Genomic DNA, 15,491 nt, shown 5'->3' with positions numbered 1-15,491 from the left:
CGAGGAGGGGAGGGAATACAGTTGCACATGTTTTTGCCCAACATGCTGGAAATTTAGTAGATGATTTGTACTGGATGGAGGATTCTCCTCCACCAACTTTGGCAACCTTGTAGATTGATGCTTCATTATTATAATTGAACGAATATTTCTTTCTCAAAAAAAAAAAAAAACTAATAATTTTCATTTTTAAAGTTGTGATTTACAACTGTTTTGTGTTGGCTTTAATTCCGTGTCAAATTTGATTGTATTTTTGTTCAATCTTTTATACTCTATACTTTATGTGGGATTTTGTTGTAAGGGTTGTGTGATAGAGAGAGAGTGTGTGAAAACTCAAGCATTGGAAGATAGAAGATTTCTCGCGGGTATCTCGCGACTAAGCATCCGGTGAAGTGATGCATGTGCCTTGCACATGACTGGAATGCGAAGAGTCATGACAGATGGTGACAACTGGTTTTTTGCGAGTGTCTCACGGGTAAGGCCTTCCCGCGAGATACCCATGAAACAGTCTATTTTGCTATTTTGTCCTATCTGCTCCTCGACATCTTCATACACACTATATATACCATTATTACCCACATATTGGATAGAAAGCTTTTCAGAAGAGGAAACCCTAGCCTCAACCCTTGAGGGTGTGAGATTTTCATACCCACAATTTTACACATCATCCATTGTGGTTTTCCTCTACTCCTACCTCTCCATTTCTATATCCTTGGGAGGTTGATAACCCAAACACTTACCACACCCATACTGAGTGTCCAGTGAGTTTTTGGTGCTGCTGGGAAGCATTGGAAGAAGCTAAGCTTTGGCGGATGCAATCAGGCGCTTTGCGGGATCCGGAAAGCTAGACAAGACATGTTTCCGAAAAGCCTTGTTGGAGTAGGAGCTTGGAGGGCTTAGGTGCATTGGGTAGACTAGGTTGGAGGGTCTTTTACTATTCGTGTATCCTAACTTATTGTCTAGTGGATCGATTTAACCGCTTGGAGGGCGACGGAGAGGTATTTTGCCAAGTTCTTCGGTTTCCTCTTCAATAACACATCGGCGTGTTATCTTGTGTTTGCTTCTCTCTTCCCTACTCTTTTAGCTTTCATTTTACTACTGTGATTTGTTGAATATGGCTTAGAGTAATTTTATTTTTTGGTCGCTCGCATTTGCTCTTGTTTCTGCACTTAGATAAGTTAAAGTAAAATCAACCGAGCTGTAATTTTTGTTTGGAGTCTAAACAAGCTCTTGTGTTTTTAACATAAATTCGAGCTTTCAATTGGTATCAAAGCGGGTGCACTTGTTGTGGTTTCATTTCCTAAGTGCAATCCAAGACCCTTTTTGTACTAGATCGGTCACAATCTCTCAATGCTCCACCATTCTTTGATGGGAGCAACTATGCTTTTTGGAAAGTTTGTATGAGAGCATTTCTTTGTTCTATAGATGAGTCCGTATGGGATTCCATTGAGAATGGGTATGTTAGACCCACAACAGCCAGGTCTGAATGTGACAAGGCAGTACTTGCTTTAGCAAATGCCAATAGCAAAGCAATTAACGCTATATTTTGTGGTGTGTCTACTGATGAATTCCACAAGATATCACATGCGAAGACTGCTAAGGGAGCTTGGATGATTCTTGAGACTACCTACGAAGGTACCAAGAAGGTTAAGGACACAAATTTTCAAATGCTTACCACTCAATTTGAAGAGCTTAAGATGAGTGACGATAAGTCATTTGATTCATTCTATGGGAAGCTCAACGAAATCGTGATTGCCAAGCTCAATCTCGGTGAAAAGATTGAGGATGTTAAGGTGGTGAGAAAGATCTTGAGGTCCTTACTAGAGAGTTATCGTGTGAAAGTTACTACTATAGAAGAAAACAAAGATTGAGATTAAAATTCAAGAGCTAATTGGATCTTTCCAAACATATGAACTTGGATTGCCTTCTCACAAGCCAAGCAAATCGCTTGCACTCAAAACCATCAATGAGAGGTTGGACGACTCTTCCGAGGAAGATGATGTGGAGAAAGAAGTAGCATTCCTTGCAAAGAACTTCCGAAAATTTCTAAAGATGAAGAGCAGTGGGAAGTCCTTTAGCAAAGGAAAGTTCTCATCATCCAAAGGTGGTAAAAAAGAGTTCAAGAAGAAAGATGGGAAGGACTCTCAATCCCCCCAAGGAGTTGTGTGCTTTGAATGCAACGGCCATGGACACATCAAGAAAGAATGTCCCAACTACTTGAGAGGGAAAGGCAAGGTGTTTGCCACTACTCTTAGCGACTTTAGCGACTCCGAAAGCTCAAATTCAAACACAGAAGAAGAGTGTGACAGTGACAGGAACTATAGGACTTTCATGACAATTACCTTCATCGAATCTAAGGATGATTTAAGAAATTTGGTAAATGAACTTGGTGAGCATTTCAAGGGTAAGGAAGTTGAAGAATCGGAAGATGAAGATATATGCCAAAATGTAAGAGAGAGCAATCTTCAAGAAGCATATGATTCTTTGCTAGAAGATTGTGGAAAATATGCCAAGGTTGCGAATCATGCTGTGAGAAAGATGAAGAAAATTGAAGAAGAGCATAAGTGTACTCGTGTGCAACTTAAAGAGGCTAAATGTGAAGTAGAAGCACTCAAGGGAGAGCTAGTTGAAGCTTACTCTAAGATCAAGTTTCTAGAGCTTGAAATAATCCAAGCCAATGTCAAGGTTGAGTGTATCTCCACCAAGAAACTTGACAGTGTGTTGTTGTCACAAAAATCTTCACATGACAAGACTGGTTTGGGCTATACCGGAGAAGAAAGCTCTAGCAGCGAATCGAAGAAGGAAGTAAGGTTCGTATTAGCCAAGAGTGTTGAGAATCTTAAAGAAGTGATGCCTGAGACTGAGACCCCTGCTGCTGAGAAAAGAACCATTGGTGTAAGACCAAGAGATAAAGGGAAGTCATTACCCAAAAATCAGAGGGGGCCTCAAGTGAAACATGTGTGTTATCATTGTGGCGTTCAAGGGCACAAAAGACCCAACTGCTTCAAGCTACATGCACTCAAGAAAGCTAATTCCATGCGTGGCCAAGAAAGTTCAAAGAAGAAACCAAAGGGAACACAATCAAAGAGAGAAAATGAAGGACATCTCATTGGAGATGTCATGGAAACGCTGAAGAACATCTCTCTATGCCTTGCTAGCTTCACTCCAAAGTTGGAAAGCTATGTTGGTCGTGCACCTCCATCCAAGGCTCTCATCAAAAACACTCGAAAAGTGTGGGTGAAGAAGGGTACCCATGCATAATTATTTCCTATGACCATGTTTTAATTCTTTCAATGTTTAGGGTCATAGGTTTATGCATCATGTCATGCAAAATCTTCTAGTGTCATTGCTTCCGATTCGTAGCATGTTTCTTTTGCTAGCTGTCATTTTTGTTTTTGTTTTTGTTTTTGTTGATCTTACTTTTTGTGCTATGTTTTTGAGTACTTTGAAAAATTCAAAAACTCATAAAATTGAAAAATCTTTAAAAAGTTTGATTGCTTGTATTGTATATCACATGTGAGTTTGGTCAAGTACTCTCGTACTAATGGCGTAGTACATAGTACATTTACGAGCTTAGCTTATTTTGTATGCACATCTATCTTTGTGGGACAAATCTTGAAATCAATGTGTGATTGTTGTAAATTGATCTTCAAGCTTGTCATGAATAATTAGTCAATAGTCTTATTGGTCTTGATACATGCATAGACTTGTGCCTATATCTATTCCCACACTTTTATGTTTTTGCTTAAAGAGCTCATTAAATGTCAAATCTCGGAAAGAGATATTGAGCTGCAAAAGCCGTAGCAGATACTAGTATTTGACTAGGAAAAAGGGAAAACGACTTGTATTGAAAAGTACAGTGCCTCAAAAAAGGCAAAGGCTTACTCACTTACAAAGTTGAAATAATAAAAGTTCAGGCATCAATCACAAAATGAGATGTACTTTGTTCAAAAATGATCATATGTTATGTTTTGTAAAGAAGTCAAATGAAAAGCTTCAATGTTTTGTAATCATTCTTGTGAAAGATCATATATGTTCATTTCTATAATTGAGATAGTCAACTTGACTTAAACAAAACCCTATGATAATTTTTTAACTACCCTTTCAACTCTACCCCTTTAAGTCTAGCTAACTCCTGAAACTACATTCCTGTCAGACTTTGCATTAGTATCTTAGTTTGCTAAATAATTTAAATACCCCCTGGCCCCTCCTCCCTAAGATGACGGGGAATACAGTTGCACATGCTCTTGCCCAACATGCTGGAAATTTAGAAGAAGATTTGTACTAGATGGAGGATTCTCCTCCACCAACTTTGGTAGCCTTGTATCATGATGCTTCATTATTATAATTCAATGAATGTTTCTTTCTCTAAAAGGAAAAAAAAAAAACTAATAATTTTCGTTAATCAATATACTTTTCGTTGTCTATAACTCTTGAATAATCGTAATAGTTTGAGGGTAGGTTTGGATATCCATCCTTCTCTTTTATTAATTAATTAACTAACTAAATAAGGAATAAATATATAAGAACAACCCTTGACAAAAGTAATTATAAATATTAAAACATCATAATAATAATTAAAAAGTAAAGAAAAAACCAAACCAAACCAAACCAAACCTTATGATAATTTTTTAATTACCTCTTCAACTCTACCCCTCTAAGTCTAGCTAACTCTTGAAACTACATTACAGCCAGACTTTGCATTAGTATCTTAGTTCGCTAAACAATTTAAATACCCCCTTGGCCCCACCTCCCTAGGAGGGGAGAAAATATAGTGGCACATGTTTTTGCCCAACATGTTGGAAATTCAGATGACGATTTCTATTGGATGGAGGATTCTCCACCACCAACTTTGGCAGCCTTGTATAATGATGCTTCATTATTATAATTTAATGAATGTTTCTTTCTCAAAAAGGAAAAACAACTAATAATTTTCAATAATCATTATACTTTTGGTTATCTATCCCTCTTGAACAAACTTAATAGTTTGAGGGTAGGTTTGGATATCCTTCCGTCTCTTTGATTAATTAATTAACTAACTAATTAAGGAGTAAATATATAAGAACAACCCTTAACAGAAGTAATTACATATATTAAAACATAATAATAATAATAATAATAATAATAATAATAATAATAATAATAATAATAATAATAATAATAATAATAATAATAAAGACTAAACCAAACCAAATCAAACGAAAACCTATGATAATTTTTTAACTACCCCTACATCTCTACCCCTCTAAATCCAGCTAACTCCTAAAACTACATTCCAGATAGACTTTGCGTTAGTATCTTAGTGTGCTAAACAATATAAATACCCCCTTGACCCCTCCTCCCTAGGAGGGGAGGCAATATAGTTGCACAAGTTCCTACCCATCATGCTAGAAATTTAGATGATGATTTGTATTGGATGGAGGATTACTCCACCAACTTTGGCAGCCTTGTATTGTAATGCTTCATTATTATAAAAAAATGATTGTTTCTTTCTCAAAAAGGAAAAAAAAAAACTTTTAATTTTCATTAATCATTATACTTTTAGTTATCTATCCCACATGAATAATCCTAATAGTTTGGGGTAGGTTTGGCTAACCATCCTTCTCTTTAATTAATTGATTAACTAACTAATTAAGGAGTAAATATGTAAGAACAATCCTTAACAGAAGTAATTATAAATATTAAAACATAATAATAATAATTAAAAAGTAAAGACAAAACCAAACCAAATCAAACGAAACCCTATGATAATTTTTTAACTACCCCTTCCACTCTACCCCTCGAAGTCTAGCTAACTATGGAAACTACATTCCAACTAGGCTTTGCATTAGTATCTTAGTTTGTGAAACATTTAAATTCCCCCTTGGCCTAGCCTCCCAAGGAGGGGAGGGAATACAGTTACACATATTTTAGCTCAACATGTTGGAAATTTAGAAGATGGTTTGTACTGGATGAAGGATTCTCCTCCACCAACTTTGGCAGACTTGTATAACGATGTTTCATTATTATAATTGAATGAATGTTTCTTTCTCATAAAAAAAAAACTAATTATTTTCATTAATCATTATAGATTTTGTTATCGATCCTGCTTGAATAATCTTAATAGTGTGAGGGTAGGTTTGGATATCCATCCCTCTCTTTAATTATTAATTAGCTAACTAATTCAAACGAAACCTTCTAAGTCTAGCTAACCCCTAAAACTACATTCCAGCTAGACTTTGCATTAGTATCTTAGTTTTCTAAACATTTTAAATACCCCATTGGCCCCTCCTCCCTAAGATAATAGGGAATACAGTTGCACATGTTCTTACCCAATACGTTGGAAATTTAGAAGAAGAATTGTACAAGATGGAGGATTCTCCTCTACCAACTTTTGCAGCCTCGTATAATGATGCTTCTTTATTATAATTGCATGAATGTTTCTTTCTATAAAAAAAAATTTAAAAAAATTTTTAAAAAAAAACTAATAATTTTCATTAATCATTATACATTTGGTTATCGAATCCCTCTTAAATAATCTTAGTAGTTTGAGGGTAGCTTTGGATATCCATCCTTCTCTTTAATTAATTAACTAACCAACTAATTCAAACGAAACCCTCTAAGTCTAGCTAACTACTAAAACTACATTCTAGCTAGACTTTGCATTAGTATCTTAGTTAGCTAAACAATTTAATTACCCCCTTGGCCCCTCCTCCCTAGGAGGGGAGGCAATACAGTTGCACATGTTCTTGCCCACCATGCTAGAAATTTTGATGATAATTTGTATTGGATGGAGGATTCTCCTCCACCAACTTTGGTAGCCTTGTATCATGATGCTTCATTATTATAATTGAACGAATGTTTCTTTATCAAAAAGGTTAAAAAAAAAAAACTAATAATTTTCATTAATCATTGTACTTTTGGTTATCTATCCCTCGTGAATAATCTTAATAGTTTGAGGGTAGGTTTGGATATCCATCTTCGCTTTAGTTAATTAATTAACTAACTAATTAAGGAGTAAATATATAAGAACAACCCTTAACAGAAGTAATTAAAAATGTTAAAACATAATAATAATAATAATAATAATAATAATAATAATAATAATAATAATAATAATTAAAAAATAAAGACATAACCAAACCAAATCAAACGAAACCCTACGATATTTGTTTAACTACCCATACAACGCTACACCTCTAAGTATAGACAACTCCTAAAACTACATTCCTACCAGACTTTGCATTAGTATCTTACTTTGCTAAACAATTTAATTACCCCCATGGCCCCTCCTCCCTAGGCTCCTCCTTAGTAGGAGAGGGAATACAATTAGACATGTTCTTGCCCAACATGCTAGAAATTTAGATGATGATTTGTTTTGGATGGAGGATTCTCGTCCACCAACTTTGGTAGCCTTGTATCATGATGCTTAATTATCACAATTGATTCAATGTTTCTTTCTCGAAAAAAAAAAAAACTAATAATTTTCATTAATCATTATACTTTTGGTTATCAATCCCTATTGAATAATCTCAATAGTTTGAGGGCAGGTTTGGATATCCATCCGTCTCTTTAATTGATTAATTAAATAACTAATTAAGGTATACATATATAAGAACAACCCTTAACAGAAGTAATTATAAATATTTAATAAAAAATAAAGATAAAACCAAACCAAATCAAACAAAACCTTATGATAATTTTTTAACTACCCCTTCCACTCTACCCCTCTAAGTCTAGTTAACTCCTAACACTACATTCCAGCTTGACTTTGCATTAGTATCTTAGTTTGCTAAACAATTTAAATACCCCCTTGACCCCTCCTCCCTAGGAAGGGAGGGATACAGTTGCACATGTTCTTGCCCGACATGCTACAAATTTAGATGATGATTTGGATGGAGGATTCTCCTCCACCAACTTTGGCAGCCTTGTATCATGATGCGTTGTTATTATAATTGAATTAAGTTTTCTTTCTCAAAATGAAAAAAAAAAAAAAAAAAACTAATAATTTTCACAAATCATTATACTTTTGGTTATCTATCCCTATTGAATAATCTTAATAGTTTGAGGGTAGGTTTCGATATCCATCTTCTTCTTAGTTAATTAATTAACAAACTAATTAAGGAGTAAATATATAAGAACAACCATTAACAGAAGTAATTATAAATGTTAAAAGATAATAATAATATTTAAAAATAAAAACATAACCAAACCAAATCAAACGAAACCCTATGATAATTTTTTAACTACCCCTTCAACGCTACACCTCTATGTATAGCTAACTCCTAAAACTACATTCCTACGAGACTTTGCACTAGTATCTTAGTTTGCTAAACAATTTAAGTACCCCCTTGGCCCCTCCCCCCTAGGCTCCTCCTTAGGAGGGGAGGGAATACAATTAGACAAGTTCTTGCCCAACGTGCTACAAATTTAGATGATGATTGGTTTTGGATGGAGGATTCTCGTCCACCAACTTTGGTAGCTACGTATCATGATGCGTAATTATCATAATTGATTGAATGTTTATGTCTCAAAAAAAAAAAAAAAACTAATAATTTTCATTAATCATTATACTTTTAGTTATCTATCCCGATTGAATGATCTTAATAGTTTGAGGGTAGGTTTGGGTATCCATCCATCTCTTTAATTGATTAATTAAATAACTAATTGAGGTGTACATATATAAGAACAACCCTTAACAGAAGTAATTATAAATATTTAAAAATAATAATAATAAAATAAGGACAAAACCAAACCAAATCAAACAAAACCTTATGATAATTTTTTAACTACCCCTTCCACTCTACCCCTTTAAGTCTAGTTAACTTCTAACACTACATTCCAGCTACACTTCGCATTAGTATCTTAGTTTGCTAAACAATTTAAATACCCCCTTGACCCTTCCTCCCTAGGATGGAAGGGATACAGTTGCACATGTTCTTGCACCGCTTGCAAGAAATTTAGATGATGATTTGGACGGAGGATTTTCCTCCACCAACTTTGGTAGTCTTGTATCATGATTCGTCGTTATTATAATTAAAATAATTTTTCTTTCATAAAATGAAAAAAAAAACTAATAATTTTCATTAATCATTATACTTTTGGTTATCTATCCCTATTGAATAATCTTAATAGTTTGAGGGTAGGTTTGGATATCCATCTTCTCTTTAGTTAATTAATTAACTAACCAATTAAGGAGTAAATATATAAGAACAACCCTTAACAGAAGTAATTATAGAAGTTAAAAGATAATAATAATAATTAAAAATAAATACATAACCAAACCAAATCAAACGACACCCTATGACAATTTTTTAACTACCACTTCAACACTACACCTCTAAGTATAGCTAACTCCTAAAACTACATTCCTGCCACACTTTGCACTAGCATCTTAGTTTGCTAATCAATTTAAATACCCCCTTGGCCCCTCCTCCCAATGCTCCTCCTTAGAAAGGGAGGGAATACAATTAGACATGTTCTTGCCCAACGTGCTACAAATTTAGATGATGAATTGTTTTGGATGGAGGATTCTCGTCCACCAACTTTGGTAGCCTTGTATCATGATGCTTAATTATCACAATTGATTCAATGTTTCTATCTTGAAAAAAAAAAAATCTAATAATTTTCATTAATCATTATACTTTTGGTTATCTATCCCTATTGAATAATCCTAATACTTTGAGGGTTGGTTCGGATATCCATCTTCTCTTTAGTTAATTAATTAACTAACTATTTAAGGATTAAAAATATAATAAAAACCCTTAACAGAAGTAATTATAAAAGTTAAAAGATAATAATAATAATTAAAAATAAAGACATAACCAAACCAAATCAAACAAAACCCTATTATAATTTTTTAACTACGCCTTCAACGCGACACCTCTAAGTATAGCTAACTCCTAAAACTACATTCCAGCCAGGCTTTGCATTAGTATCTTAGTTTGCTAAACAATTTAAGTACCCCCTTGGCCCCTCCCCCCTAGGCTCCTCCTTCGGAGGGGAGGAAATACAATTAGGCATGTTCTTGCCCAACGTGCTACAAATTTAGATGATGATTTGTTTTGGATGGAGGATTCTCGTCCACCAACTTTGTTAGCCTCGTATCATGATGCTGAATTATCATAATTGATTGAATGTTTCTTTCTCGAAAAAAAAAAAAACAACTAATAACTTTCATTAATCATTATACTTTTGGTTATCTATCCCTATTGAATAATCTAAATAGTTTGAGGGTAGGTTTGGATATCCATCCGCCTCTTTAATTGATTAATTAAATAACTAATTGAGGTGTACATATATAAGAACAACCCTTAACAGAAGTAATTATTAATATTTAAAAATAATAATAATAATTAAAAAATAAAGACAAAACCAAACCAAATCAAACAAAACCTTATGATAATTTTTTATCTACCCCATCCACTCTACGGCTCTAAGTCTAGTTAACTTCTAACACTACATTCTAGCCAGACTTTGCATTAGTATCTTAGTTTGCTAAACAATTTAAATACCCCCTTGACCCCTTCTCCCTAGGATGGGAGGGATACAGTTGCACATGTTCTTGCCCCGCTCGTTAGAAATTTAGATGATGATTTGGACAGAGGATTCTCCTTGACCAACTTTGGTAGCCTTGTATCACGATGCGTCGTTATTATAATTGAAATAATTTTTCTTTCTTAAAATGAAAAAAAAAAAACTAATAATTTTCATTGATCATTATACTTTTGGTTATCTATCCATATTGAATAATCTTAATAGTTTGAGAGTAGGTTTGGATATCCATCTTCTCTTTAGTTAATTAATTAACTTACTAATTAAGTAGTAAATATATAGGAACAACCCTTAACAGAATTGTAAATGTTAAAACATAATATTAATAATTAAAACATATAGACATAACAAAACCAAATGAAACAAAACCCTATGATAATTTTTTAACTACCCCTTCAACGCTACACCTCAAAGTATAGCTAACTCCTAAAAGTACATTCCTGCCAGACTTTGCAATAGTATCTTAGTTTTCTAAACAATTTAACTAACCCCTTGGCCCCTCCTCTATAGGCTCCTTCTTAAGAGGGGAGCGAATACAATAAGACATGTTCTTGCCCAACGTGCTAGAAATTTAGATGATGATTTGTTTTGGATGGAGGATTCCCATCCACCAACTTTGGTAGCCTTGTATCATGATGCTTAATTATCAAAATTGATTGAATGTTTCTTTCTCGAAAAAAAAAAAAAAAAAAAAAACTAATAATTTTCATAATCATTATACTTTTGGTTATCAATCCCTATTGAATAATCTCAATAGTTTGAGGGCAGGTTTGGATATCCATCCGTCTCTTTAATTGATTAATTAAATAACTAATTAAGGTGTACGTATATAAGAACAACCCTTAACAGAAGTAATTATAAATATTTAAAAATAATAATAATAATTAAAAAATAAAGACAACACCAAGCCGAATCAAACAAAACCTTATGATAATTTTTTAACTACCGCTTCCACTCTACCGCTCTAAGTATAGTTAACTCCTAACACTACATTCTAGCCAGACTTTGCATTAGTAACTTAGTTTGCTAAAAAATTTAAATACCCCCTTCACCCCTCTTGCCTAGGAGGTTAGGGATACAGTTGCACATGTTCTTGCCCGACATGCCACAAATTTAGATGATGATTTGGATGGAGGATTCACCTCAACCAACTTTGGCAACCTTGTATCGTGATGCTTCGCTATTATAATTGAATTAATTTTTCTTTCTCAAAACGGAAAAAAAAAAACTAATAATTTTAATTAATCATTATACTTCTGGTTATCTATCCCTATTGAATAATCTCAATAATTTGAGGGCAGGTTTGGATATCCATCCGTCTCTTTAATTGATTAATTAAATAACTAATTAAGCTGTACGTATATAAGAACAACTCTTAGCAGAAGGAATTATAAATATTTAAAAATAATAATAATAATTAAAAAATAAAGACAAAACCAAACCGAATCAAACAAAACCTTATGATAATTTTTTAACTACCGCTTCAACTCTACCCCTCTAAGTATAGTTAACTCCTAACACTACATTCCAGCTAGACTTTGCATTAGTATCTTTGTTTGCTAAAAAATTTAAATACCCCCTTTACCCCTCTTGCCTAGGAGGTTAGGGATACAGTTGCACATGTTCTTGCCTGACATGCCACAAATTTAGATGATGATTTGGATGGAGGATTCTCCTCCACCAACTTTGGCAACCTTGTGTCATGATGCTTCGTTATTATAATTGAATTAATTTTTCTTTCTCAAAATGAAAAAAAAAAAACTAATAATTTTCATTAGTCATTATACTTTTGGTTATCTATCCCTATTGAATAATCTCAATAGTTTGAGGGCAGGTTTGGATATCCATCCGTCTCTTTAATTGATTAATTAAATAACTAATTAAGCTGTACGTATATAAGAACAACCCTTAGCAGAAGGAATTATAAATATTTAAAATAATAATAATAATTAAAAAATAATGACAGAACCAAACCAAATCAAACAGAACCTTATAATAATTTTTAACTACCCCTTCCACTTCACCCCTCTAAGTCTAGTTAACTTCTAACACTAAATTCCAGCTTGACTTTGCATTAGTATCTTAGTTTGCTAAACAATTTGAATACCCCCTTGACCCCTCTTCCCTAGGATCGGAGGGATACAGTTGAACATGTTCTTGCCCCACATGCTAGAAATTTAGATGATGATTTGGATGGAGGATTCTCGTCCACCAACTTTGGCAACCTTGGATCATGATGCGTCGTTATTATAATAGAATTAATTTTTCTTTCTCAAAATGGAAAAAAAACTAATAATTTTCATTAATCATTATACTTTTGGTTATCTATCCCTATTGAATAATCTCAATAGTTTGAGGGTAGGTTTGGATATCCATCCGTCTCTTTAATTGATTAATTAAATAAGTAATTAAGCTGTACGTATATAATAACAACCCTTAGCCGAAGGAATTATAAATATTTAAAAAAATAATAACAATTAAAAAGTAAAGACAAAACCAAACCAAATCAAATAGAACCTTAAGATAATTTTTAACTACCCCTTCCACTTTACCCCTCTAAGTCTAGTTAACTTCTAACACTAAATTCCGGCTTGACTTTGTGTTAGTATCTTAGTTTGCTAAACAATTTAAATACCCCCTTGACCCCTCCTCCCTAGGATCAGAGGCATGCAGTTGCACATGATCTTGCCCCACATGCTAGAAATTTAGATGATGATTTGGAAGGAGGATTCTCCTCCACCAACTTTGGCAGCCTCGTATCATGATGCGTCATTATTATAATTCAATTAATTTTTCTTTCTCAGAATGAAAAAAAAAAACTAATAATTTTCATTAATCATTATACTTTTGGTTATCTATCCCTGTTGAATAATCTTAATAGTTTGAGGATAGGTTTAGATATCCATCTTCTCTTTAGTTGGTTAATTAATTAACTATCTAATTAAGTAGTAAATATATAAGAACAACCCTTAACAGAAGTAATTATAAACGTTAAAACATAATAATAATAATAATTAAAAAATATAGACATAACGAAACCAAATCAAACGAAACCCTATGATAATTTTTTAACTACCCCTTCAATGCTACACCTCTAAGTATAGCTAACTACCAAAACTACATTCCTGCTAGACTTTGCATTAGTATCTTAGTTTGCTAAACAATTTATGTACCCCCTTGGCCCCTCCTCCCTGGGCTCCTCCTTACGATGGGAGGGAATACAAATAGACATGTTCTTGCCCAACGTGCTACAAATTTAGATGATGATTTGTTTTGGATGGAGGATTCTCGTCCACCAACTTTGGTAGCCTTGTATCATGATGCTTAATTATCATAATTGATTGAATGTTTCTTTCTCGAAAAAAAAAAAAAAAAAACTAATAATTTTCATTAATCATTATACTTTTGGTTATCAATCCCTATTGAATAATCTTTATAGTTTGAGGGTAGGTTTGGATATCCATCCGTCTCTTTAATTGATTAATTAAATAACTAATTAAGGTGGACATATATAAGAACAACCCTTAACAGAAGTAGTGGAAAATGTTAAAACATAATAATAATAATTAAAAAATAAAGACAAAACCAAACCGAATCAAACAAAACCTTATGATAATTTTTTAACTACCGCTTCAACTCTACCCCTCTAAGTATAGTTAACTCCTAACACTACATTCCAGCTAGACTTTGCATTAGTATCTTTGTTTGCTAAAAAATTTAAATACCCCCATTACCCCTCTTGCCTAGGAGGTTAGGGATACAGTTGCACATGTTCTTGCCCGACATGCCACAAATTTAGATGATGATTTGGATGGAGGATTCTCCTCCACCAACTTTGGCAACCTTGTGTCATGATGCTTCGTTATTATAATTGAATTAATTTTTCTTTCTCAAAGTGAAAAAAAAAAACTAATAATATTCATTAGTAATTATACTTTTGGTTATCTATCCCTCTTGAATAATCTCAATAGTTTGAGGGCAGGTTTGGATATCCATCCGTCTCTTTAATTGATTAATTAAATAACTAATTAAGCTGTATGTATATAAGAACAACCCTTAGCAGAAGGAATTATAAATATTTAAAAATAATAATAATAATTAAAAAATAAAGACAGAACCAAACCAAATCAAACAAAACCTTATGATAATTTTTAACTACCCCTTCCACTTTACCCCTCTAAGTCTAGTTAACTTCTAACACTATATTCCAGCTTGACTTTGCATTAGTATCGTAGTTTGCTAAACAATTTAAATACCCCCTTGACCCCTCTTCCCCAGGATCGGAGGGATACAGTTGCACATGTTCTTGCCCCACATGCTAGAAATTTAAATGATGATTTGGATGAAGGATTCTCCTCCACCAACTTTGGCAACCTTGGATCATGATGCGTCGTTATTATAATTGAATTAATTTTTCTTTCTCAAAATGGAAAAAAAAAAACTAATAATTTTCATTAATCATTATACTTTTGGTTATCTATCCCTATTGAATAATCTCAATAGTTTGAGGGTAGGTTTGGATATCCATCTGTCACTTTAATTGATTAATTAAATAACTAATTAAGCTGTACTTATATAATAACAACCCTTAGCCGAAGGAATTATAAATATTTAAAAATAATAATAACAATTAAAAAATAAAGACAAAACCAAACCAAATCAAACAGAACCTTATGATAATTTTTAACTACCCCTTCCACTTTACCCCTCTAAGTCTAGTTAACTTCTAACACTAAATTCCGGCTTGACTTTGCATTAGTATCTTAGTTTGCTAAACAATTTAAATACGCCCTTGACCCCTCCTCCCAAGGATTAGAGGGATGCAGTTGCACATGTTCTTGCCCCACATGCTAGAAATTTAGATGATGATTTGGATGGAGGATTCTCCCCCACCAACTTTGGCAGCCTCGTATCATGATCCGTCATTATTATAATTGAATTAATTTTTCTTTCTCAGAATG

At 33.4% G+C, this 15,491-nt stretch overlaps 1 protein-coding gene across 1 annotated transcript; it reads left to right on the top strand.

Annotated features, from left to right (window-relative positions):
- The first annotated feature begins 1,397 nt into the window (after positions 1–1,397).
- On the top strand, positions 1,398–14,916 carry LOC142632695 (uncharacterized). The gene is made up of 4 exons (XM_075807060.1): positions 1,398–1,745; positions 1,852–2,645; positions 2,715–2,892; positions 14,809–14,916. The coding sequence occupies exons 1-4, from the start codon at positions 1,398–1,400 to the stop codon at positions 14,914–14,916; spliced, it is 1,428 nt and encodes a 475-aa protein (XP_075663175.1).
- The last annotated feature ends 575 nt before the right edge of the window (positions 14,917–15,491 follow it).

This window comes from Castanea sativa, chromosome 4 (genome assembly GCF_040712315.1).
Source record: "Castanea sativa cultivar Marrone di Chiusa Pesio chromosome 4, ASM4071231v1".
Lineage (NCBI taxonomy): Eukaryota > Viridiplantae > Streptophyta > Magnoliopsida > Fagales > Fagaceae > Castanea > Castanea sativa.
Note: the sequence above shows the minus strand (reverse complement) of the source record. Positions and strands in the feature narration are given on the sequence as shown.